At 35.6% G+C, this 22,419-nt stretch overlaps 3 protein-coding genes across 3 annotated transcripts; all 3 read left to right on the top strand.

Moving 5' to 3' along the window:
* Positions 1–306: 306 nt before the first annotated feature.
* Positions 307–10,320, top strand: LOC128219222 (uncharacterized). The gene is made up of 19 exons (XM_052927037.1): positions 307–342; positions 1,958–2,104; positions 2,461–2,599; positions 3,085–3,260; positions 3,594–3,734; positions 3,907–4,002; positions 4,196–4,329; positions 4,635–4,851; positions 5,071–5,233; positions 5,710–5,897; positions 6,094–6,250; positions 6,628–6,763; positions 6,937–7,145; positions 7,651–7,773; positions 7,907–8,181; positions 8,406–8,460; positions 8,999–9,207; positions 9,374–9,458; positions 9,769–10,320. Exons 1-19 carry the CDS (start codon positions 307–309, stop codon positions 9,996–9,998), a joined length of 2,916 nt encoding a protein of 971 aa, XP_052782997.1. The 3' UTR covers positions 9,999–10,320.
* A 4,066-nt stretch (positions 10,321–14,386) lies between these two features.
* Positions 14,387–20,019, top strand: LOC128219221 (reticulocyte-binding protein homolog 2a-like). The gene is made up of 6 exons (XM_052927036.1): positions 14,387–14,509; positions 17,422–17,569; positions 17,993–18,310; positions 18,808–18,983; positions 19,312–19,500; positions 19,861–20,019. Exons 1-6 carry the CDS (start codon positions 14,387–14,389, stop codon positions 20,017–20,019), a joined length of 1,113 nt encoding a protein of 370 aa, XP_052782996.1.
* Positions 20,020–20,049: 30 nt separating this feature from the next.
* Positions 20,050–22,141, top strand: LOC128219220 (eukaryotic translation initiation factor 5B-like). Its single transcript, XM_052927035.1, has 5 exons — positions 20,050–20,115; positions 20,242–20,438; positions 20,723–20,939; positions 21,418–21,555; positions 21,926–22,141. Exons 1-5 carry the CDS (start codon positions 20,050–20,052, stop codon positions 22,139–22,141), a joined length of 834 nt encoding a protein of 277 aa, XP_052782995.1.
* Positions 22,142–22,419: the final 278 nt, after the last annotated feature.

Below are 22,419 nucleotides of genomic sequence, written 5' to 3'. Positions count from 1 at the left end.
TGACTTTATATGTAGCCTTTAACATATGTTTATTTCCATTCGCTTCTGTTAATATTCTTTGTGTTATCTTTGTCATTTTATTAACACTACATTATATTTAAATAGTTTAGGAAATGGTTATTTTGCTCGTTTTGTAAACCCGAATGTCTAGATTGACCCTCGTAAAAGTAAAATATTGAAACCTACTCGATATATCGGCATCTTATCAACATTCTTGATTAATCCGGGACACTCAAGGCTCAAGTACGTTTCACGCAGATAAAAGAACATATTTACGACTTGTTAAAAATCGCCATGATTTTAAAAATGCCGGGAAACGTAGCCAAATTCGTGATAGTGAGGGTCAGGCTTCAGTCTTAAATATATCGCGGTTATTTGTATTCCCGTCGAGGTATAGTCGCCAGTTTTCGTTATCCTAACATTCGCCATTTTTCCTACTTAATTTATCAAAAAAGATTAGAAGTCGAATAATTTATCTACTACCATACAGCTATACTCTTGACAATGAGAGCAATGTATTATATTTTGAACTGATAGCTCCAAATATAAAAGTAATAACAATTATTGCTCTGAAGTGTTATGACAGACAACTTGAGCCGCTATCATAAATCCTTGAATTGGTTAACGTAAGTAGTCCATAGAAGACCTCCAAATTCCTTCCTTTTAATTCTTAAGCGATATATCGTAATATATCAGTATTTATGAGAAAAACTACAGAAATAAGTTCAGTAGCAAAATGTTTAAACAGAAACCCGGCTTAACAGGCCTTCAGAAATAGGTTTTACATAATAAACAAATTAATATGACTTGAATACTGTGCACATGAAGTCTTTCGCAAGATTGTAAATACGTGTTAATCATCGTCAACATCACGCTTAGTCACATACATCAAGAAGGGCGACGGCTTTAACTATTCTTGACTGTCGTTGAATAGGCACGGTTTTGTAGGGGAGTCCTGGTACAATCATAACCAGATGAAAGTTCCTATACACGTCACGTATCTACGAACGTTATACGTTTGTACACGTTAGTATCACCGTAATACCTTAACCATTGCGATGTCAAATGAGCTTGAATAATGTATTCATTCTTATCATGTATATTAAGTGCGTTATGAATATTCGTTTTTGATCGCATATCATCGTCTATTTACATGACTTATACTCGACGAATGCACTTTTTATCAAACATAATGTCTGCTATCAAATGGTTCATCGCATTATTCTTTAAGGCGGTTATGACTATGACTATGCTTTTCCGATTGATCGCAAAAGCATTTTCACTGATTTAAAAATGATTGTCTGGGTCGTTTTCATGACAAATTGACTGACATAGTATTTTTTTGTAAATCGGAAAGAGAAATATTGCTGTATTTTGTAATAAAAGTTGTCGCGAACGAAAAGTATTTTATAAAATGATTCATTGAAAAGATTCATAGGGACAGGCACAGTAGCCAAACATTAAATAATGGCCACAGGGTCAAGACACAACACACACTAAAAGTGTGACACACCGTTCATACAAATTAGACAAACCGCAAAATATATTTATTAATAAGAGTTTTTAGGATCACCACCTTGGAGCGGTCAGCGAAATAGTTCATTCAAGTTTTAAACCTTAATTGCTTTCATATCCTCTCGCTTGTCACAACATATATCAATGATTAAATGTAAGCGTAATCTGAGTATCAACTTGAAGACAGTCAAAATCAAAGTCAAGCACATCATATGAACTGATATCTAGCATGAAAGTACTCAACGACGAGATACAGATAGCATCCTCAAACGAACGAATCCAGCTTAATCAAGGTTCCCTTAACAAGCAAATTCAGAAAATCATACTATTTTCACCTCTGTTGTTGCTATATGTTTCGAATTTCGAAAACACATTGCCATATATGAATTATTAAGATTTATTCATTCGCATAACGCTTAAGAAATGTTATGTTTGCTTTAAGTCGCTTGACAAAGGTGTCAAATCCGTTCAAGATGTCAGCGCATACGCTGGAAACATCACCAAAAAGCTCGATGAACTGAAGAAATGTCTACCAGAACAAGTTAAACGAATACAAGATGCAATCAAGGCCTTGTTTGGGAGACTCGCGGTAAGTTTAAGATATGCTATACGGAAAGGCGTACTAATTTCCAAGCATTTAAAGGGGTGTAATCAGGCTTAATTGCTTATCTAAGGTTATTTGTCAAAACTTTTAAAATGACTGTTTATTAAATCGTATATATTATATATTTGATAGTTATATTCATTCGTTTATTTACATCATTGGATGATTGATTTTTTATTAGTAAGTATTATAAGTTGCGAATTTGTTACTTATACAAAAAGGAGTTAAGGCCAAATAGCATGTATTTTATATACAAATAATAATTTCCGAGCATATATTCTCACGTTTCAGTAACTTCACCCGATGGTACACTGCCTCATGAAAATTGGAAGTATATGCAGAGAATACATCAGTTGGAGATGAAGGCAAAAGAGCTAATGAACCATCGTCTTAATGAGCTTATATCTGAGTCAGAGACTGTCTGTGCACGACTAAAAGACGGTGCAGCTTTAACGGTGGGTGATATCGAGAATTTAAAAGGTATGTACACGATTGTCAAATCTGTATGCAACATAAATGTATCCAAAACCGCAATTCATTCCTACAATTATCTTATCCAATACTTGTGAGAAGACAACTGATAAGGCAGTTAATAGGGTACTTAAAGATAGCGCTTGCCCTTTGAGTTGATCAATGGTCCTTGCAAAGATAAACGTGTTTAAACGTACAAATTACTAGCGAAGCCACTGATAAGGACTCGTTTGGTACCCCACCCATCCCTTAAAATGCTCACTGTTGAAGGTTACCGCAGTCAGAACAAATAGGTATCTATTCCGGTAACAGTGGGCACACAATCCAAGATGTAACCGCTCTAAATAGATATTCGCAAAAAAACACTGCCATGCCAAAAATAATTGACAACGTAAACACACCCATATAAATGGGCACGTACGTGACCTTCTCAAACCTGAAAATCCCTTCTTTGTGTCAATAAAAATAGGTTTTGCTTTGATATCTGATACCAGGCTGTCTAGAAAGCTGGAAAAAATCAAAACGAGAGAGCTTTGACGAAGAAAAACGTCGCAAAGAAGAAACAAGACGCCGTAAAGAGGAAGAAAAGAAACGACGTCGCGAAGAAGACGAGAAGCGAAAACAGGAAGAAGAAGAAAGGAGAAGACAAGAGGAAAAGGAGAGGAAACGGGTATTAAATAATTGCTGTTTTGTTATACATAATGACATAAACGTGTGGTATGTATTAGTGTTTTGGTTGTAGAAATGGTCGTGATGAAATAGCTCATGAACTTTTAAATTATGCTAATGAATAGAGTTATCAAAATGTAAATATCATATATACACCACAAGCAGAAAAGAGTTTTTCCTTATTCCTCAAAGGAGGCTTTTTATACTTGTTTAAATATTTATCCAGTAATGTTTTTACCCTCCGGAGACTTACCATTGTAACACTCTTGCTTTCATGCAAGGTGAATTGTTATACCACTCTTTAAACGTAAACAAAGTTTGATCCCGTATTTAGCACAAAGAAGAGGAGCGGAAAAGACGGGAAGAGGAAGAAAGGCAAAGGAAAGAAGAGGAAGAGCGACAGAGACGAGAGGAAAAAGGGAGAAAACAGGTAGAAGAAGAAAGGACACGACAAGAGGAGGAAGAGAGAAAACGGGTATAAACTAATTGCTGTTTGTTATACATAATGACATAGTGATGAAATAGCTCAAGATCTTTTATTTTAAATTAAGCTGATGAATAGAGTCATTAGTATGTAAATATAATATATACACCAAAAACAGTATTTCCGTATGTCTATATTATACAAAGTCTTATCCCGTATTTAGCGCAAAGAAGAAGAGCGGAGAAGACGGGAAGAGGAGGAAAGGCAAAGGAAAGAAGATGAAGAGCGACAGAGAAGACAGGAAGAAGAGAGAATAAAGGTAGGTAGTTTCTCTTTGTGTCAGTAACGTGTCAGAATCACCTATATCGTTTTATGGTCTGAGCTAATATTAAGAAACCGCATGACTTAAATATACTATTTATATAATTACACAAAACTTATTCTTCTAGAGAGAGAAAGAAGAATGTTTAAAAAGAGAAGCTGTAGAACGAGAGATGGAAAGGCAGAAGAAGCTGAATAAGGAAAAATTAGAGCGGGAAATTGAACTACAAATGCGAAACGCTGAGGCGAGAGAGAGGGAACGGCGAAGAAAGGAGGAAGAGGAACGGGCTAAGAGAAAGGATCCCAACAATTGGGAGCCAATTGTGTAAGTTTGTAAAACTGGTATACACGGAGCTCTTATGGAAACATGAGGCAAAAGACCGTAGAGAATGTCAAAAACAAGTTCTTTGAGCTTATTTTAAATGAAAATGTTCTATGCATTATGTCGGTCGGTAGTAGCGGTACAGAAGGGATGAAAAGGGAGAATGTTTTGAAATTTGTGGCAGACCATTGTGTAAGTGTGTAAGACATGAAGAATGGTAATTCTCAAAGAGTTATATGCATATCATATTGTAATGAAACTTATTGAATAGAAGATGTATACATGTATATATTGCAATGATTTCTTAGTTACAACCGCCCTTGCGACGAAGTTAGAGGAAAGAAGGCGTTTCATTCCGGCGTATGTTGTATGATAACAGCGCCCCCGGGAGACATCACGAGAGAAGATGTGGAATGTAACGCTTGTGACGATCTTGATGACGTCATTAAGATTCTTGACGACGGTGAAAAACCGGCTAGCTCGATTATTAATATTGAGTCAAAGAAAGGACTTGTTAAATCAGAGGTTTGCCAAAACATTTCATTCATTTACAATTCGATCTACATGTTTGTAGTACATGGCGAATCCAACACAAACACTACTTAATGCAGCTGTTTTGAAATTTTGTTAGCCTAATAGTTAAAGTCCCAAAGGCAGCTTGACTGGAGCACAAACTCTATTTAGTTAAAGAGAATGGGATACTTAAAGTAGGAGATATGTTATTTGACTGTCCTTTCTCAACAGTGTCTGTCACGAGTATACATCCCGCACTGCCCAGTCAACAGTTCGAGTGATGAGTTGGTCCTGAAAGTTTCTGTAAATGGAAGCGAATGGGAAACAGCCGAGGTCGTTAGCCCAACTCAGGCAATGTCGGAAAATAAGGTTTCATTAATACTGCAGTTCCCAGGTGTTATTTAAACATACCAAGTATCATAAATACTGGCTTTGATTTTTTTCTAATATACAAACAAGTGTATTCTGAAACAACTTTTATGTTATATGTTTTAAGTTATGTAAACATACCAGAACCTACCATGCTGACTTTTGTTTTAAAAACATACCAAACCTCTTAAATCTGGCTTTGTTTTTTTTCTATTACACAAATTAGTGTATTCTAAGCTAACGATGTCTTTTTTATGTCAAGTTAAAAATCTTGATCCGCAAGCTGCCAAAAATAAGATTAATGAGTAATGAGTACGCAAGGCAAAGCCATCTTAAACAATAATACAGTTACAAGGCGAATGGGCATATATCTAAATATAGACCTTGATAGGAGGCACACGGTAACCACTCCCATCCCGGTAGATGTAAATGAATGATGGGATCCTTGTTTGTATGAAAATGCACAGATAAAGTTTATTACTCTTCAGAAAAATATTCCAGTCAGTAACCTCGTCGGCATTGAGTTAAGCGAGTTTGAGAATATAAAGATCATGGTAATTGCAAGACCACGTGGTCAGACTGTGATTGTCGACAAACCTGGACTGAATTTCAACTCCATTACCGACAAGAATGTCAAACTGTTCCTGCCAAGAGATGCATTTCCATCAAGGACTGAAGTTCGGCTGGTTGTTAGTATATTCTTATAGTATGGTAGTTGCATATAATATGCAATTATGTTTTGGAAAGTATCTTATACATCGACATAATGAAAAACCAATGACTTTCTAGTGTGTAAATAAAATGGCGTATTTTAAACGCGTTAAAATAAGCTGTCTTTGTTATTTTAAGTTCAATTAAATGTTCTTGTCCATGGTTGCTTTTCAGGTTAACTCTATTTCGCCCGAAACGATAGCACAGAATGCGAAAGACGACAGTCTTTGGGAAAATGTAATGTCGACAAGTTCTATGATATCAATCTTCTGTAGACGGGCGCCTACAAAAGAAATTGAGGTTGACATAACACATCAGACCACATCTTCAGGTATAGCAAGTTTGGTTTTGATTGTTGTTCACTACATAAGCAGGTAAAATAATGTGCGCAATGTATGCGAAACTGTCAGAGATTATTCAGTATGATGGGTGATTGTTTACCCCTTTAAATGCGATTAGAAATAAATTAATTAAAGTTAATGAAACGATTGTGTTTTCACGTTCGCGACGCAAATTCTTGTTAAAATGTCTTGTCGAAAGCAAGGTTGTCAAATTTGGCTTTGTATATTGTAATGTTGTTTGTCTCTCGTTGAGCTTCTGTTAGGCCTTGAATATTGTGCTTCGAAAAAGGTTTTATTTGTTAACCTTTTGGCTGAAAAATCGGCTAATTGAAAAGTTACTTACATGGGTTCTCAATGACTACCATAGGAGGGCGTAGTTCACGTGGAAAACTGTACCACATGTTTTCAACAAGAGATAAAGTATGGAAATTTGCGGACCTGGAGTACAAAGGGACCAAAGATGTGGTATCTGTTACCCTGCCTGCCTACAAGGACAGGTTCAGGTATGATGTTCTTGTTTGATAGGTTCATATAGAATTAGGCATTAGATCAAATGTATATATAACCAATACCGGTTTTAAAACACACCGTGTCACCGCTTCAAAGTACAGATACCGTTGCCGAGATAGCATTGCAGTTTGCATAAAACTAACATCTCAAATTTTACTTTTATCAGTTTATTTGAACTTGAAATGCCTGCCAACATCCCTAAAGAAACAGCACTGAAGGTTGCGCAATCATGTCACGAACAAATGTTTAAGTCCCCGGTGAGAATTATTGTACGGCAGCATGATGTTGATCCCCAGAAAGCGTTAGTTATGGTCGCAGGCAGTAAACATGTGAGGAGTTTCATTGATCAAATGAAGGATGATGGGTACAGTTATGGTACGTACTTATCAATAAATTGTATCGTTTATCTCATGCCGGATTTGATGTTGTTGATGTTGCTGTCTTTTTATTAAATTTGTTGAGCTCTTACACGGTTTGAAAATATCAACCTCCCTCTCTTCGTCTGTCATGGCGTGATAATATTGCAAAACTAATTGTGTCAGAAACATGCGAATAGTCAAATTTGTCTAAATGTGAATGTCATTTATTTGCGTTAAAAATACTGAAACATGTGATGATTTTTAATGATCAGTCAAAGAATGATGGATACAGTTATCCAGCGCCGGATTTTTGGTGTTGGTTTTTTTTCCCATCAAATATGTAAATCTCATGCACGACCTGACTCGCAATAAAACTTCCCTGGAGGTCGTAATACTGTTAAACAAACGACTTGTGACTGAAACTGGCCAATAGTCAAATTCATTATCTTAGTGAGTATGGCACTTATTCGCGTTGAAACGAAAACACAGAAACAAACAAAAAAACTACAATTTACTTAAAGGTCCTGATGTAACCAAGCAGTTTGGGCTAAAAGACGGACAGAGGTTGATACTGACCTGCGCAGGAAACATTGATACATCGTCGGGAAAAAACGGAGTGGTCTATATGAATTCAAAAATTCATTTGCTAAGATAACACAATTTTGCAGCACGTGTAATTTTAGGGTTGAGGGTCATGGCTGTTGCTTCTTTAGATATTTTACCTCTAGGTGTTTTGCTGTTCAAATGTCCTTGCTTTACCATTTCATTTTGTTTAAGGTAATTTCATTAATTTATTAATTGTCGGTAATGATAAACAGAATATGACGCGTTTAAAACAAAAGTCGTACAGAAATGCAATACTTTTTTTAACCCAGGTCAATATGACATTCTACACCTACATGTACTTGATTAAAGAACCTCTAAAACTACACGTGGTTGACATGTACAGACAAAAGGATCTCCAGGAATACCGCGGGATCATTCGTCTCACGGTCGATAATGGGACAGAGGTCCCAGACGAGCAATTGGATTTGACTGTCACACTTCCAAAGGTATCTTATTTATGTACTTTTAAGAATGCGTGGCATAATTTATTTTTTATAAATTGAAAATAATGTTTTGAAGAAATAGACACTATTTAACCATTAAAGTCAAGAACTGTTTAAGCCAAGAACACACACTTGAATTTTGTTTTTATCTGCTTATGATTAAAATAATAATTTTAGATTATTACTCAATGGTGTAGTTGCTGTCTATTTATATCTATGCATTTTAGATTGAGAGACAAAAGACTTTATTTCAAGGGACACGAGTTCGATTTCCGTATTATCGTAAGTCGTGTCTCATATGCAATTTGATCAATTTCAAAGCTAACTGCTTGTGAAAGTCATTTGTAAGTGCTACCTTCAGGTGGAAAAAAGGCAAACGAATATATTGAGGAATATTTATTTATATTAATTATATATGCAGGTTTATTTTCTTATAAAGTAGTAGTAGTAGTAGTAGAAGAAGTAGTAGTAGTAGTAGTAGTAGTAGTAGTAGTAGTAGTAGTAGTAGTAGTGGTGGTGGTGGTGGTGGTGGTGGTGGTGGTGGTGGTATAAGTAGTAGTAGTAGTAGTAGTAGAAGTGGTAGTTTTTGGAAGTGGTAGTGGTAGAAGTTAGTATTAGTTTGTAGTAGTAGAAAATACACGCTATATTTAAACTGAAAATAAACGCTACATTGTCTTCAGCTAGTTTTAATTACCTGCCATTGAATAGGACTTGCTAATGACGTTAGATGGCGACCATTCGGCACATGCAACTTTATGACTGCCATTAGTATCGCAAATTGCGATTAGGATGTTAAAGTACTTTTTTAATGGAATTGCAGTCACTGCCCTGGCTGGTTTTCTCAGCCGACAAATTTTTGAACATGATGAACTCTCTTGGAAGGATGTCCTACTTGCCATAGTTGGGAAACGTGATTTGGAGTCCTTAATCCGGGTTGCAAAGAGAAAATGTGACGATAACGATGTTACATCTGTTTGCACAGTTACTCTGTGTAATTGGATGAAGGCAACTTCTAGAAACGACGATAAGGTTATTATTTTCTAAAACATGTTATTAAATGGAGTAAACTTAGAAAGTACAAATTGCAGTTATCATGTTTTCTCGAGCGAAATATTGTTTTTGTTTGATGATTGCTTGTTCCTCTACAAATCTTGTTCCACGGCAAAGCTACACGTTTTACGCTTTTGTTTTCCAGGTATATCACATTTTAGTTGCGCTTGACTGTGACGGCTTCCATGAGTTACATAATAAATGCAGTGCATTTGTACAGTTCCAGAAAGGTACGGCTCGTGTTTATTAACTATGTATGTTTTATGTGTGTGTCAATTTCGACGCTAATCTTCTAACCGTTATACAATGAGGTATTAAGAGGGTCTGTTTTAATCATTTCAACAAAAACAACATGTACTTTGATGAAAGCGTCTTTGAAGTGATCCTTACTGTACGGGGCGGATATATGGCTAATGAGGTATTTTTGAAATTCTTATTTAGAATACCTGGATGTCTTTCATATGTGTGCCTAATTAAATTCTGTTAATTTCACACATATTACAAAGTAACCATTCAAAGGATGTACTTTCCTTTTAACAGAGGTAATGACGGACACCTCTCTTTCGGAAATATCGTCAACAACTAGCAAATCTGCTTATGAGTTGGCGGTAGATCTGAATTTGGATCAAGAGGCTGTTGACAGATGCAAGAAAGAATATGGACAGGACAATTTAGTCAATCATCTCTTGTACGAGTGGAGGGAATCGGATGAAGCAATCAAGTATGGCGATCGGGCCTTGGATAGGTTACGGACACTGTGTGGTGTTTGAAATTTTGTTGTTAAAACATAATAAACGGGGAGGATGAGATGCCACCTCTGACTGTTTCTATAATCGTTTCCCCTTTCATGCTCGATCGGTATCGCATAATTTGTTCTCGGTGCGTTTAGCACGCGAAATAGAAACATGGAAGACATCCATTTATTATTGTTTCGAATAAAACAAACACTCTTTAATGTAGAAAGTTTAACTTTGGCTTTTTTGTGATTATTAAACCAGTGCAAATAAAATTGCTCCAAGTGACCTGTATCTTTGAATGTTGTTGCTTATTTTAAAATAACCAAGGCGAATATAAAAACGTGCGTTACGATTGGTTCTGCGTTGTTTGTAACTGTAACTGTATTCTCTGTCTTATTGTGTGTCTTCCGCATCATCAAACTTATATATACGTAAAACGGTGTAGATATCACGTATTAATGGTATGTAAGGGTTTACTGCTAATGAACATATTGGATATATTAAATTTTAAATAGTTATATGTCTCGTATGTATCATTTTCATTTAATATGCAATGTATACTAATGGCCAAAAGTCTTGTCCGGTCTACAAAAACTACAATATCTGTTTTGTTTTATATCGCATACTCATAAATTTGGTATCGATGGAAAGAGGACACTAATATGCATTCATTTAAAAAAGAATTTTGGAATTTAAGCCAGTACTGCCGGTACAGTAATGTGTTGAAAATTGGCATTGAGGATTTGCAAGGCACAAATAAAACCCATACCGGACACAACTTTTGGCCATGAGTATACATTTGTTCTGTAATTATTTAGCTTAATTAAACATCCCGAAAAATACCGACATTTTGCTTCATAGCGGATCATTTCGAATTGTTCATATATTGAATTGAATTCATCATTGCACATATATGAATGTACTACTTTAAAATGTGGTTATTTCACGTACGTTTTTCTTTCGACAGAAACCCCAACAGTTTTAACAGCGTTTGTGCCCGCTTGTGGGGCTCTTCCTTTTTTTCCCTTTGTTTTGTCGAGAATACAGAGTTTACTTTTGTTGACAAATATAGGAAGAGCGCCGTGGAGCGAACGACAACGCTCGTTTGTCTTTAAACATTGTTAACACTAAAGCCAGTTAAGGACCGTTTTTAGAAAGGCGTATTGTCTCTCGAAACCTGTGTACTGTAGTAAGCCTTCGTAGCACAGTGGATACATCCCTGGACTGCAATTTTGGCGACACCGGTTCGAACCTGGTCTCCGACTCATTTTTTTTTATATTTGGCATTTAAACAATTACGATATCAAAGAGTAAAACATTTTATCAAATTACTATCCTGAGATACGTTACAGAATTTCTTTTATTTTTTTCGTGACAATCTGGTGTACAGTCCCTTTAAGGCTATTAATACAGGTCATTTCTGGAATGCAAATACTCCCCGCAGCATTCATTCACGAGTTTAAAGGTTATGACCTGATTTAGAAATAATACCAAATAGTAGCCATTATACATGTAAAATAAAATAATAAAACACGTCGATACATAGAATCAAGTCGATGCATTCTGGGTCATTGCTTGAAAAGTTTTTTTGACTTTCAAGCGCATTACAATATGCGATTTATAAATAAATTCAGCGATTTAAATGGATACAGAGCTTTTTTAATACAGATAAAACATTTGCACTTTCAAATGACAGCAATGTAGGAAATGATATCATAGAAGCGTGTAACTATTTTGTGTACAGCGTATTAGAGCGATACATAGGTCTCCATCATTGATAGATTGATTTGGATCTTAAGTAGAATCCGTACACTTGTTTAAGACTAGAGTAACAACATATTTCAAGACCCCCCAGTACCACCCCATCCCCTCACCTTACAGATCCGTTAATTATCCGGAATAATCATTATAAACAAAACCTTTTTTAATAATCTTGACACAATGGAATATTCATATATTCGAATAGTAACTCATATTCATGCAAATATTGTCAAACATAGTGGCTATTTAAATAAATAAATATCATTTACGGTGGGAAGTCGGCAATCGTTTTGTGGACATCATCGTCAAGGGGGTTGGGGCAAAGGACAGGAAGGATCGAACTACAAGCTGCAGGAAGTTAACGTGACTCGATTTCGTCAGCGGCGATGTCCATAAAGGTTACGATATTAGGGGTATATTTTCTTCATCACGTTGGAGGGTGCGGCGGATTAGAAGAGGTTTTAGGAGCTTGAATCACTGGTTATCGACATGACCGTGTTTTGGGAGGCCATGTCAAACCAGGTCCTAGGGCGATGGGGATATGGATGTCCATTTGCGCTTGCCTGGTGGGATGAATGGTTTCTGTGATGTATGCGAGGCTTACTATATACAGGACTGTGGGGCGATGGTTTTGTTGCGGCATCCATCAGATCTTCATTCAAGCGGGTGCCTGTGAACGGGTTTTCGTGTGATGATGATTGCATGATGGAATAATTAAAATTTGAAATGAAGAAGGCTTACGCTGGTGTTATGGTGGGAACGAAGATCGCTTAAGTTGAGATGGATGGATGGTGCGATCGGACTGCGTCTGTTTTCCTTTCCGTCTACACTTACTTAAAACGCTTGCAAAAATTCAAATTTATTGACACCTTGAACACAGATAATTATTGATGTAATGTTGTACACTTTGCAAGATATATAAGGGCACAAAGTTGCAAAGTTATATCCCCTTATGCGTTGGTCAAGACTCATGCTGAAAAAGGTCCTTGAAAATAATGCTTTGACCCCTCAATCAACAGTATCTCTCTTCAGCTAAGATCCCGTTTTAGAGGCGGCGCTTTGAAAACAACATTTCTAGTTCTCCATGAAAAAAAGGACAGTATTTAAAAAGTATCAAATCCGACCGTGATAATCTTAACCATTGCGCTTGATGTGAAATGAAGTTTTACCGCACTGATCACATGTTCGAAAACATATGTCCGGTATTCTGGAAAAGTTATACAATCGTGTTATTAATGCTTCGTAAGGGATGCTAAGAAAACACGTTATACTGAAAACACACTATAGTATAAAAGTGGAATATAACGTTACGCAAAAACATTGACAGAATCAGGGTATGTGGATATAGCATGCATCTATTTAAAGATATGGCCGAAATTTGATTTAAAGTCTATATATCATTGATAACAAGGTGGTACAGATTAAGAAAAATAGAAATGCAATGTATGTATAGGGAAAAATATGAAAACGACTACAACATTAAAGATGAAGTACTTAATGACTTGTGAAATGTCTAGTTAAAGATAGTTTATAAGTTCAAAGCTCAAAATTAATAGATAGTCTTTACAGTATTTTTGCATCACATATTGATTTTTTAGTTTTTAATTTTTCACAATCGTTATTTTGGTTTTTGTTTTACTAATTTGTTATTTAAACTGTTCGTTTCTTCGTTGAACTTTTAAAGCACGAAATAGGATTATGCCGAAACATATTTTTTAAAAATGCTTGACTTTCACAGTGAAACGTTATAAAACTGATAGTGAGAGCCAGGCTTCAGTCATAAACATTTCGCAGTTTTTTGTAATCCCGTCGAGGTATAGTCACCAGTTTTCATTCTCATATCTCAGTCATTTTTTCCTACTCGTACAAAAATAGATAAAAAAATAAGTTGGACTATATTTTTGAATAATTACATGCTATTAGACTGCTTCAATCCCGACAATAAGAGCAGTGTCTTATGTCATACTGACAGCTCCAAATATAATCGTAATAGCAATTTTTGCTCTGAGGTGGTATGTCAGACAAATTGAGCATACAGTATATCATGAGTTATTTAAGTCGTTGTAATCAAATAACATTATGTCTAGCCGAAATCTTAAAACTTGCTGAGAGCAGTTCATCTGTTAATCTTAATTGTTAGCTTATTAACAATGAATTGACGAAACGAAACGCAGTTTAAACATAATTATACTCTACTTAGAACCACCAATTATTGAAATTGCCATTTCAAACTATATTTGATGATCGGACACTTAGCCGGCATTCAGGTATTCTTTTTAAAACAACCAGGAACAGTAGTTCAATTCATGAGAATAAAATATCTTCAAATAAACTGAATGCCGCATTCGCCTTTTGTATGTATAGCAACCGAAGAAGTTTTTTTGTTCAAGGCCTTTACGTGGTTGAGACATTTTACCTTCAGTTTTGGTTAGCGGTACACTTTATTAGTTATGCATATAAGTTGGATTTGAGTGCGTTTTCAAACTACCATTTATCACTGAGGTTAATCCAGCTGTTAATAAATTGGAGTTCTAATTGCTAGCTATGTAATTAAACAGCTGTTCTTTTGTCAATCGGGGTTGAGATTGACTTCAAGTTAAAGAAATACAAAGTTCTTTTTTTAATGTTTCATGCTAATTAGGCATTTGCTGTGACCCAAGATGACCGACATAGCCGCACTGGAGATTTTGAGTAGCCATATAAAAAGTTTCCAGAAGCTTCCTGACCCGCCCGATTCCCTCAGTGATGCCGCGTTTGATAACTACAAAACAAGCTTGGAACAGGTGAGTAAGAAAGTCTTTGCTCGATCTAAAATGCACGCACATTAATTTCGCACCTTTGAAACTAAATTAAACTATGAAGACATTGTTCAGAAGATGTTGCGGTGAATGATTTTTTTGCTGGCATGATATTCAGTTATAGGAATGAGGCGCTGTCGAGGATTTGGGAGAATTGTTCTCCTCCTGTGATAAATATATATCATGCGAGTTATAATCACAAAGAACATTTATCGCCAATATATTTATGTTCGTTTAGAAAGAATTTCCCTAAAAAAATGGAGAAAAGGGTACAAAACTTATAACAGTTCTTTACTAGAATACAAAGATATACGTAGTAAAATACTCATTCTAACCGAAAATAAAATTTTGAAGAAGAGATAGAAATTATAATAATTATTCTAGCTGGGATGTGTACAGCTAGCTAGCGTGTTTTCGTACACATTCATGAGTGTGTATATATAAGTATATAGTTTACGGTGTTATCATTTTCTGATGTGCTGAGGGCTTCATTATACACATATACGTAAATAATAATTCAATACCAAATGTTGCGTTTATATCACGATATTTACTCGGAGCAAATATGTTTATATAAACGCAAATGTCGACGGGGGTAAAAGTACTTTTACTCTTGAGGTGCGTTAATTTGCCCCCGTGAGTGTTAAATGTAATATAAACGCAACAAAATATTTCCCCCCGTTTGATTTTTGCTGGTTTTACAGTGAATGACTCGCGTATAAAAAACCGAAGGAAGGAACTTGTTATAAATACATACTCCTTAATCATATTAAATCTGTTTTGAAATTTCTGGTCAGATGTCTCTGTAATGGTTTAAAATGTAATAAAACATTACATTTATGCCGGATTTAAGTACTTTATTTTCAAGTTTTGCAATTTAGTCCTTCTTTGCGATACATAAACATGTATGTTAGCTATCAAATAGAGTGCTTAAACTGTCAAACACATTTTATTAAAAACTGTCAATTATCAATTTGAAACACATTCTTGAATCTTGTTTTATAAGAAGAATGCAACGAACATGAATTTGTACGGTTTTAATATTTTCTGATATATATATTAGCTGATAAGCGCAGTTTTGGTTTATTTTAAAGCTGCACTCTCACAGATTGAACATTTTAACAACTTCTTTATTTTTTGTCTTTGAACGAGCCAATTTTTGTGAAAATCCATGGAAACCAATTAAATAAGACTGCTGACAAAGATAAGATCGCAGATTTTTAAAGTTAAGTTCAAAAATTTATGTTTTATGCATTTTTCTTAAACCGTCAGTAACGGTCTTATATTATTGGTTTGCGGATATTAACGCAAAATTTTGCCCTTTCCAAGACAAAAAATAAAAAAGTTGTAAAATGGTAAATCTGTGAGAGTGCAGCTTCAACATGGCATTATTAAAAGGAGAAATATGATAAATAAACTGTGACGACAGAACGTTTTTCTGACGATCTGTTTCACGTCTCACGTTTTAATCGCATAATTAAATATTAGTTATCTGTCAAAAGTTATTCTCACTGTAACCAGTGTTTTAATAAATTGCAATATATTTTTCTGATCTTTGCCACTGATGTTATATCCATACGTATTCCAATACTGATAGTCTTGATCGAAGCTGTTTGATGCATCTTGTATAACACCAATCAATCTTTTGTTCTTCAAAAACATATAATCATAAACTCATACAAAAATCTAGTTTCGCAGTATCAAGACAGTATGACCCTAACATAAGATTTCGATGTTACACGGACAAGGACACTTGCTCATCAGGATTTGTCACTATCAGACGCATTCACCTATAACAGTTATATTATCGTTAGCGTTGTAGAAACGTTCAAGACCGTTGACTTTAACAATAAGTTCTCGGGCCTTGAGAAATAGGTTTTACATAATATACATTTTAAAATGTTTTTAGTTCTGTGCACATGAAGTATTCCGGTAAATTGTTAATGCTGGTTTATCATAGTCAAATATATCAAGTCATCCACATATATCCTGAGAGTTACGCGACGACACATACATCAAGAAGGGTAGAAGGGCCACTGTTTGAACTATTCTTGACTGTCGTTGAACAGGCACGTTTTTTGTAGGGGAGTCCTTGTACTATCATAACTAGTTGGAAGTTTTTACACACTAAACGTGTCTACGAACGTAATTCGAGTGTACACGTTAGTGCCATCGTTGTACTTAAACCATCGCGATATCGAATTGGCCGGAATGCGAAGTATTCATTTTTTATTGCATATTAGGCGCGTTAAAAACATTCGTTCTTGTGAACCTCTGATTGTCATTTTGCATGGTGTATGCTCGATTAATGCGCATTGCATCATACCTCAAGTTTGCTATGAAGATGTTCGTCGAATTCCCATCGAAATATTCATTTGAGGAGATGTTAGGGCCATACTTTTCCGATTGATCAGCATCATCTTTTCGCAGATTTAATGGGTTTATAAGTGCCGTTTTCATGACCAAACTGAATGACATTAAGACTAAGTATTTGTCTTGTTAAATTGAAATAAGAAAGTATTGCTGTTTTTGCTCGTCCTTGTATCATTAGTTGTCTCGAACAAATGTTTTATGGAATTATTCATTTGCAACTATAGGGACAAGCCCATGAGCCAAATAATTAATAATAGTCCTGATAAAGAGCTCCAGGTAAGGGCGTAACAAACAAAGAATGTGTGATACACCGTTTATACAAATGAGACAGACCACAAACTCTTTATCAATTAATATTTTTAGGATCACCGCCTTGGAGCGGTAAGCGAAATAGCTCACTAACGTTTACTACTAACCTATGTATGCCTTCACTTTCTCTCACTTGTCACAGCATTTGTCAATAATTTATGAACTATTTATATTAATACATTAGCATGACGCTAAAAAATTACATTTACTTGAAGTCGATTGATAAAGCTGTTAAATCCGTCCAAGATGTCAGCGGATACGTAGAAAACATCACCAAAAAGCTCGATGAACTGAAGAAATGTCTACCAGAACAAGTTAAACGAATACAAGATGCAATCAAGGCCTTGTTCAGGAGACTCGTCGGTAGGTTAAAGAAATGTTTTTCAGAAAGGCGAATTAATTTCCGAACCATCTAATAAGGTGTAATCAGGCTTAATTGATTATCTTAGGTTATTTGTCAATACTTTTAAAATGAGTTATTATCCAAGCTTATGTATTTATTGATAAGTATATTCCTTCTTTAATTTACCTCATTGGATGATAGACAACTGGCGCCATGTTTATTGTTAGAGTTGTAATAAAATTGTTTCGTCAATGATTGTTATGTTACTGAAAGACTATTATAGGACATAGGTAACTGTTAATATTACATTAGACTTACTACTTTATGATATTCGTCACGTTCTTTACGCTTTGTATATTATTTTGGTACTTACGTAAAAGGAAAATATACTTTATATACAAATAATAATCTCCGATCATGTATTTACTGATTAACTTTTTCAGTTGCGCAACCCGGAGGTACACTGTCTAACAAACATTTGAAGATTAAAGGTACACGGCGTAGCGCGAATTTAAAATTAATAGGTGCACTGCCTGTGAGATTGGATGTTGAAGGTGCACTGCCTAACGCGAGTTTGGAGGTTGAAGGTGCACTGCCTAACGAGAATTTGAAGGTTATGCAGAGAATACATGACTTGGAGATGAAGGCGAACGAGCTAACGAACCAACGTCTATTTGAGCTCATATCTATGACAACGTCTGCCTGTGCACGACTAAAAGACGGTGCATCTCTAACCATGGATGATATCGATAACTTGAAAGGTATGAACACAGTTGTCAGATCTGTATGTAACATAAATGAAAACATTATATCCGAACTGAAATTCACTCATACAGTTATTTAATCCAATTCTTGTGAGAAGTCTGATAACTGATAAGGGAGTTAATAAGGTATTGACAGGTAGCGTTTAACTTTTTAGTTGATCAGTGTCCCTTGCAAAAACAATCGTGCTTAAACCTGCAAACCACTAACGGATCCACTGACAAGGGCTCGTCGGGCTATCCACACACCTCTAAAATTGTTCCCGAGCGTAGAATTTATTAGAATCCAAGTTTATCTATTCCGGTAACAGAGTGGCACACCAGCCAACTAAACCCTACCCCTTAAGTAAAATCCACCACAAGACTGTCATGCATAAAGTTTTCAACAATGTGGACACATTCATAAAAACGTACAGATACGTGACCTGTTCCTACCTTGAAAAGCCCGTCTCTTTTTTGTCATTAAAATTAGGTTTTGTCTGGATATCTGATTCCAGGTTGTCTAGAAAGCTGGGTTAAAACAAAACAAGAAAGTTTTGAAGATGAAAAACGTCGCAAAGAAGAAGAAAAACGACGTAAAGAACAAGAAGAGAGGCGACGTCGCGAAGAAGACGAGAGGCGAAAACAGGAAGAAGATGAAAAGAAAAGACAAGAGGAAAAAGAGAAAAAACTGGTAATAATTGCTATTTGTCACATCATAACACAAATGTGTGGTATGAATTATTGCTTTGGCTAAAGTAATGATTTTTATGTAAGAGCTCATGCGCGTTTAAATTGAGCTTATAAATAGTGTCATTAGAATTTAAATATTATATTATACACCACAAGCAGAAATGGTATTTCCTTTTTCCTTTAAGGGAGGCATGTTTCATAATTGTTCACATATTGATCCAAGAAAAAAAAACTGCCAACGTCTTACCATTGTTACACTCCATGTTTACATTTCTTGCGAGGTAAATTGTTTATCGACCCTCGTTAAAAAAGTTTTATTTCGTATTGAGCGCAAGGATGAGGAGCGGAGAAGTCGGGAAGAGAAAGAAAGGCAAAGGAAAGAAGAGGAAGAGCGACAGAGACGAGAGGAAGAAGAGAGAAAACGTGAAGAAGAAGAAGAAAGGAAACGACAAGAGCAAGAAGAGAGAAAACAGGAAGAAGAAAAAAGGAAACGACAAGAGGAAGAAGAGCGAAAACGGGTATGAATTATTGCTGTTTGTTATACATTATGACTCAAATGTGTGGTACGTATTATTTTTTGGCTGTAGTATTGACCTGGATGTAATAGTTCATTGTTTTCAGAATAAGCTAACGAATAGAATCAATAAAATGTTTATGATATATTTACACCACAAGCGGTGTTTTTCCTTTTTCATCTATGGGAGGTATTTTTTAATTCTTATTCAAATATTTGTTCAAGAAATGTTTTACCTTCTTACGATTAACTATTGCTAAACTTTAGGTTTACAAAACATGCAACGTTGATATATATATATAAATTATATATATATATATATATATATATATATATATATATATATATATATATATATATATAGCAGCGCCTCCGGGAAATATCGCGAGAGAAGATGTGGAATGTAACACTAGTGACGAGCTTGATGACGTTATTGAGATTCTTGACGACGGTGAAAAACCGGCTAGCTATAATTTATATATATATGACTCAAACCAGAAACAAAGTTTTATCCTGTATTTAGCGCGAAGAAGACGAGCGGAAAAGACGAGAAATGGAAGAAAGGCAAAAGATAGAAGAGGAAGAGCGACAGCGACGAGAAGAAGAAGAGAGAATAAAGGTTGATAGTTTCTTTTATTGTCAGTTCAGTGCCAGATTCACTCATATTGTTATAAATTTTGATGGGAAGAACCAAGCTAAGAAACCGCATAACTAACATGTATTTAAACAAAACTAATACTTCTAGAGAGAGGAAGAAGAACGTTTAAAAAGAGAAGCTGGAGAACGACAGAGAGAAAGGCAGAAGAAGCTAGATGAGGAGAAATTCAAACGGGAAATGGAACGACAAATGCAAGAAGCTGAGGCGAGAGAGATGGAACGGCGTAGAAAGGAGGAAGAGGCACGGGCCAAGAGAAAGGACCCCAACAATTGGGAGCCAATTGTGTAAGTTTGTAATACTGATAAACAAGCAGCGGCTCTGAGAAGATGAAGAGATAAAACGTACAAAATGCCAAAAAAGGTATATAAGCTATTTTAATTGAAAATGTTCTAAACATTATGTCAGTAAAACGGATGAGAAGGGAAAAAAGGGAGAAAATAGTCGAATAAGTGGCAGACCATTGTGTAAGTGTTCAGGGAGAGTAATTGATCTTCTTTGAAGAGTTATATGCATCGCATATTGTAATGAAACGTTATAATTGAATGCTTTATAATGCATTTTTTCTCAGATACAACCGCCCTTGCGACGAAGTTGGAGGAAAGAAGGCGTTTCATTCTGGCGTATGTTGTATGGTAGCAGCGCCTCCGGGAAATATCGCGAGAGAAGATGTGGAATGTAACGCTAGTGACGAGCTTGATGACGTTATTGAGATTCTTGACGACGGTGAAAAACCGGTTAGCTCGATTATCAATATTGAGTCAAAGAAAGGACTAGTAAAATCAGAGGTTTGTTTACAAGATTACAAGTTTATTGGTACACTTAGCGCTTGCATACATGTGATATAAGCCTATACAATATTATACTAAATAACCAGGCTGTGGGTTGTACCTATTATAGGGAAGAAATAATATGGAAAAGTGGTTACACATTTATCAAAAGGAAAATACATTTTTATATGATTTTTAACAGTTTTGTGTATTTGGTATGCAGACTGGATTTTTGATTAAATGATTAATTAAAGTAGCTGATATTTGCCTAATTGACGAGGTCTTTCTTTACATTCATAAGAGACATTAACATTTCATTCATATACAAATCGATCTGGTATCAACCGAATCCCACACAAACAATATCTCTTGCAGCTGTTGCCTAATAATTTAAGACACTACTGCAGCTTGGTTGAAGCACAAACACCATTTATTTAAGGTGTTACAGACAATTAAAGTAGGAGATATGTTCTCTCAATTTATCTTCACTCAACAGTGTCCATCACGAGTATACATCCCGCACTGCCCAGTCAACAGTTCCAGTGACGAGCTGGTCCTGAAGGTTTCTGTGAACGGAAGCGACTGGGAAACAGCCGGGGTCGTTAGCCCAACTCGGACAATGTCGGAAAATAAGGTTGCACTGATACTGCAGTTTCCCAGGTGTTATTTAAAAATAACAAGTATCATAAATACTGGCTGTTGTTTTTTTCAAATGCACAAGCTAGTGTATTCTGAACTAACTTTTGTCAATAAGAGATTTTAAGTAAATATAAGGTGTTATTGACATAAGACTGTGCGTTTGGTATGTGAGCTTAAATTCCTAGTTAGTATTAAGTACGCTCGGCAAAGACAATTTGCTCAAAAATAAATGAAAATTACAGTAATCGAATATTCAAATATAAACCCTGGAGGTAAAGGACAGACGACTCAGAACCCGGTACATGAAATGAATTAAGGGTGTATTGCTTGAAGAAAATGCACATATTAAGTTTATTACTCTTCAGAGAAATATTCCAGTCAGCAACCTCGTCGGCATTGAGTTAAGCGAGTTTGAGAATATAAAGATCATGGTTATTGCAAGACCACGTGGTCAGACTGTGATTGTCGACAAACCTGGACTGAATTTCAATTCCATTACCAACAAGAATGTCAAACTGTTTATGCCAAGAGACGCCTTTCCATCAAGGACTGAAGTTCGGCTGGTTGTTAGTATATTATGATATTATGATTGTTGCATATCTTATGCAACTACTTTGTTAATAATATCTGAAACACCGACAATGACTTTATAATGTGTTCATAAAATGGCATATTTCAAACGCGTTCTTAAAAGCTGTTTTGTTATGTACAGTTTATACAATTGATCTTATTAAGGTCAATCTTATATCGCCCGAAACGATAGCCCAGAATGCGAAAGACGACCGTGTTTGGGAAAATGTCATGTCGACTAGCTCTATGATATCACTCGACTGTCAACGAGCGCCTACAAAAGACATTG

Source organism: Mya arenaria, chromosome 15 (genome assembly GCF_026914265.1).
Source record: "Mya arenaria isolate MELC-2E11 chromosome 15, ASM2691426v1".
Lineage (NCBI taxonomy): Eukaryota > Metazoa > Mollusca > Bivalvia > Myida > Myidae > Mya > Mya arenaria.
The sequence above is the reverse complement of the archived record's forward strand: the minus strand, read 5'-3'. Positions and strand labels throughout refer to the sequence as shown.

Excerpts from the sequence above, each read along its gene's own strand:
- LOC128219222 (XM_052927037.1), top strand. The coding sequence starts at position 307 with ATGCCGGGAAACGTAGCCAAATTCGTGATAGTGAGG. Across the intron at positions 4,330-4,634 it reads AACAATTGGGAGCCAATTGT|TTACAACCGCCCTTGCGACG; the intron begins GTAAGTTTGTAA and ends ATGATTTCTTAG. Across the intron at positions 7,774-7,906 it reads TATGAATTCAAAAATTCATT|GTAATTTCATTAATTTATTA; the intron begins TGCTAAGATAAC and ends ATTTTGTTTAAG.
- LOC128219221 (XM_052927036.1), top strand. The coding sequence starts at position 14,387 with ATGACCGACATAGCCGCACTGGAGATTTTGAGTAGCCATATAAAAAGT. Across the intron at positions 14,510-17,421 it reads ACAAAACAAGCTTGGAACAG|TCGATTGATAAAGCTGTTAA; the intron begins GTGAGTAAGAAA and ends ATTTACTTGAAG. Across the intron at positions 18,984-19,311 it reads AGGAAAAAGAGAAAAAACTG|CGCAAGGATGAGGAGCGGAG; the intron begins GTAATAATTGCT and ends TTTCGTATTGAG.
- LOC128219220 (XM_052927035.1), top strand. The coding sequence starts at position 20,050 with ATGGAAGAAAGGCAAAAGATAGAAGAGGAAGAGCGACAGCGACGAGAA. Across the intron at positions 20,439-20,722 it reads AACAATTGGGAGCCAATTGT|ATACAACCGCCCTTGCGACG; the intron begins GTAAGTTTGTAA and ends ATTTTTTCTCAG. Across the intron at positions 20,940-21,417 it reads AAGGACTAGTAAAATCAGAG|TGTCCATCACGAGTATACAT; the intron begins GTTTGTTTACAA and ends TTCACTCAACAG.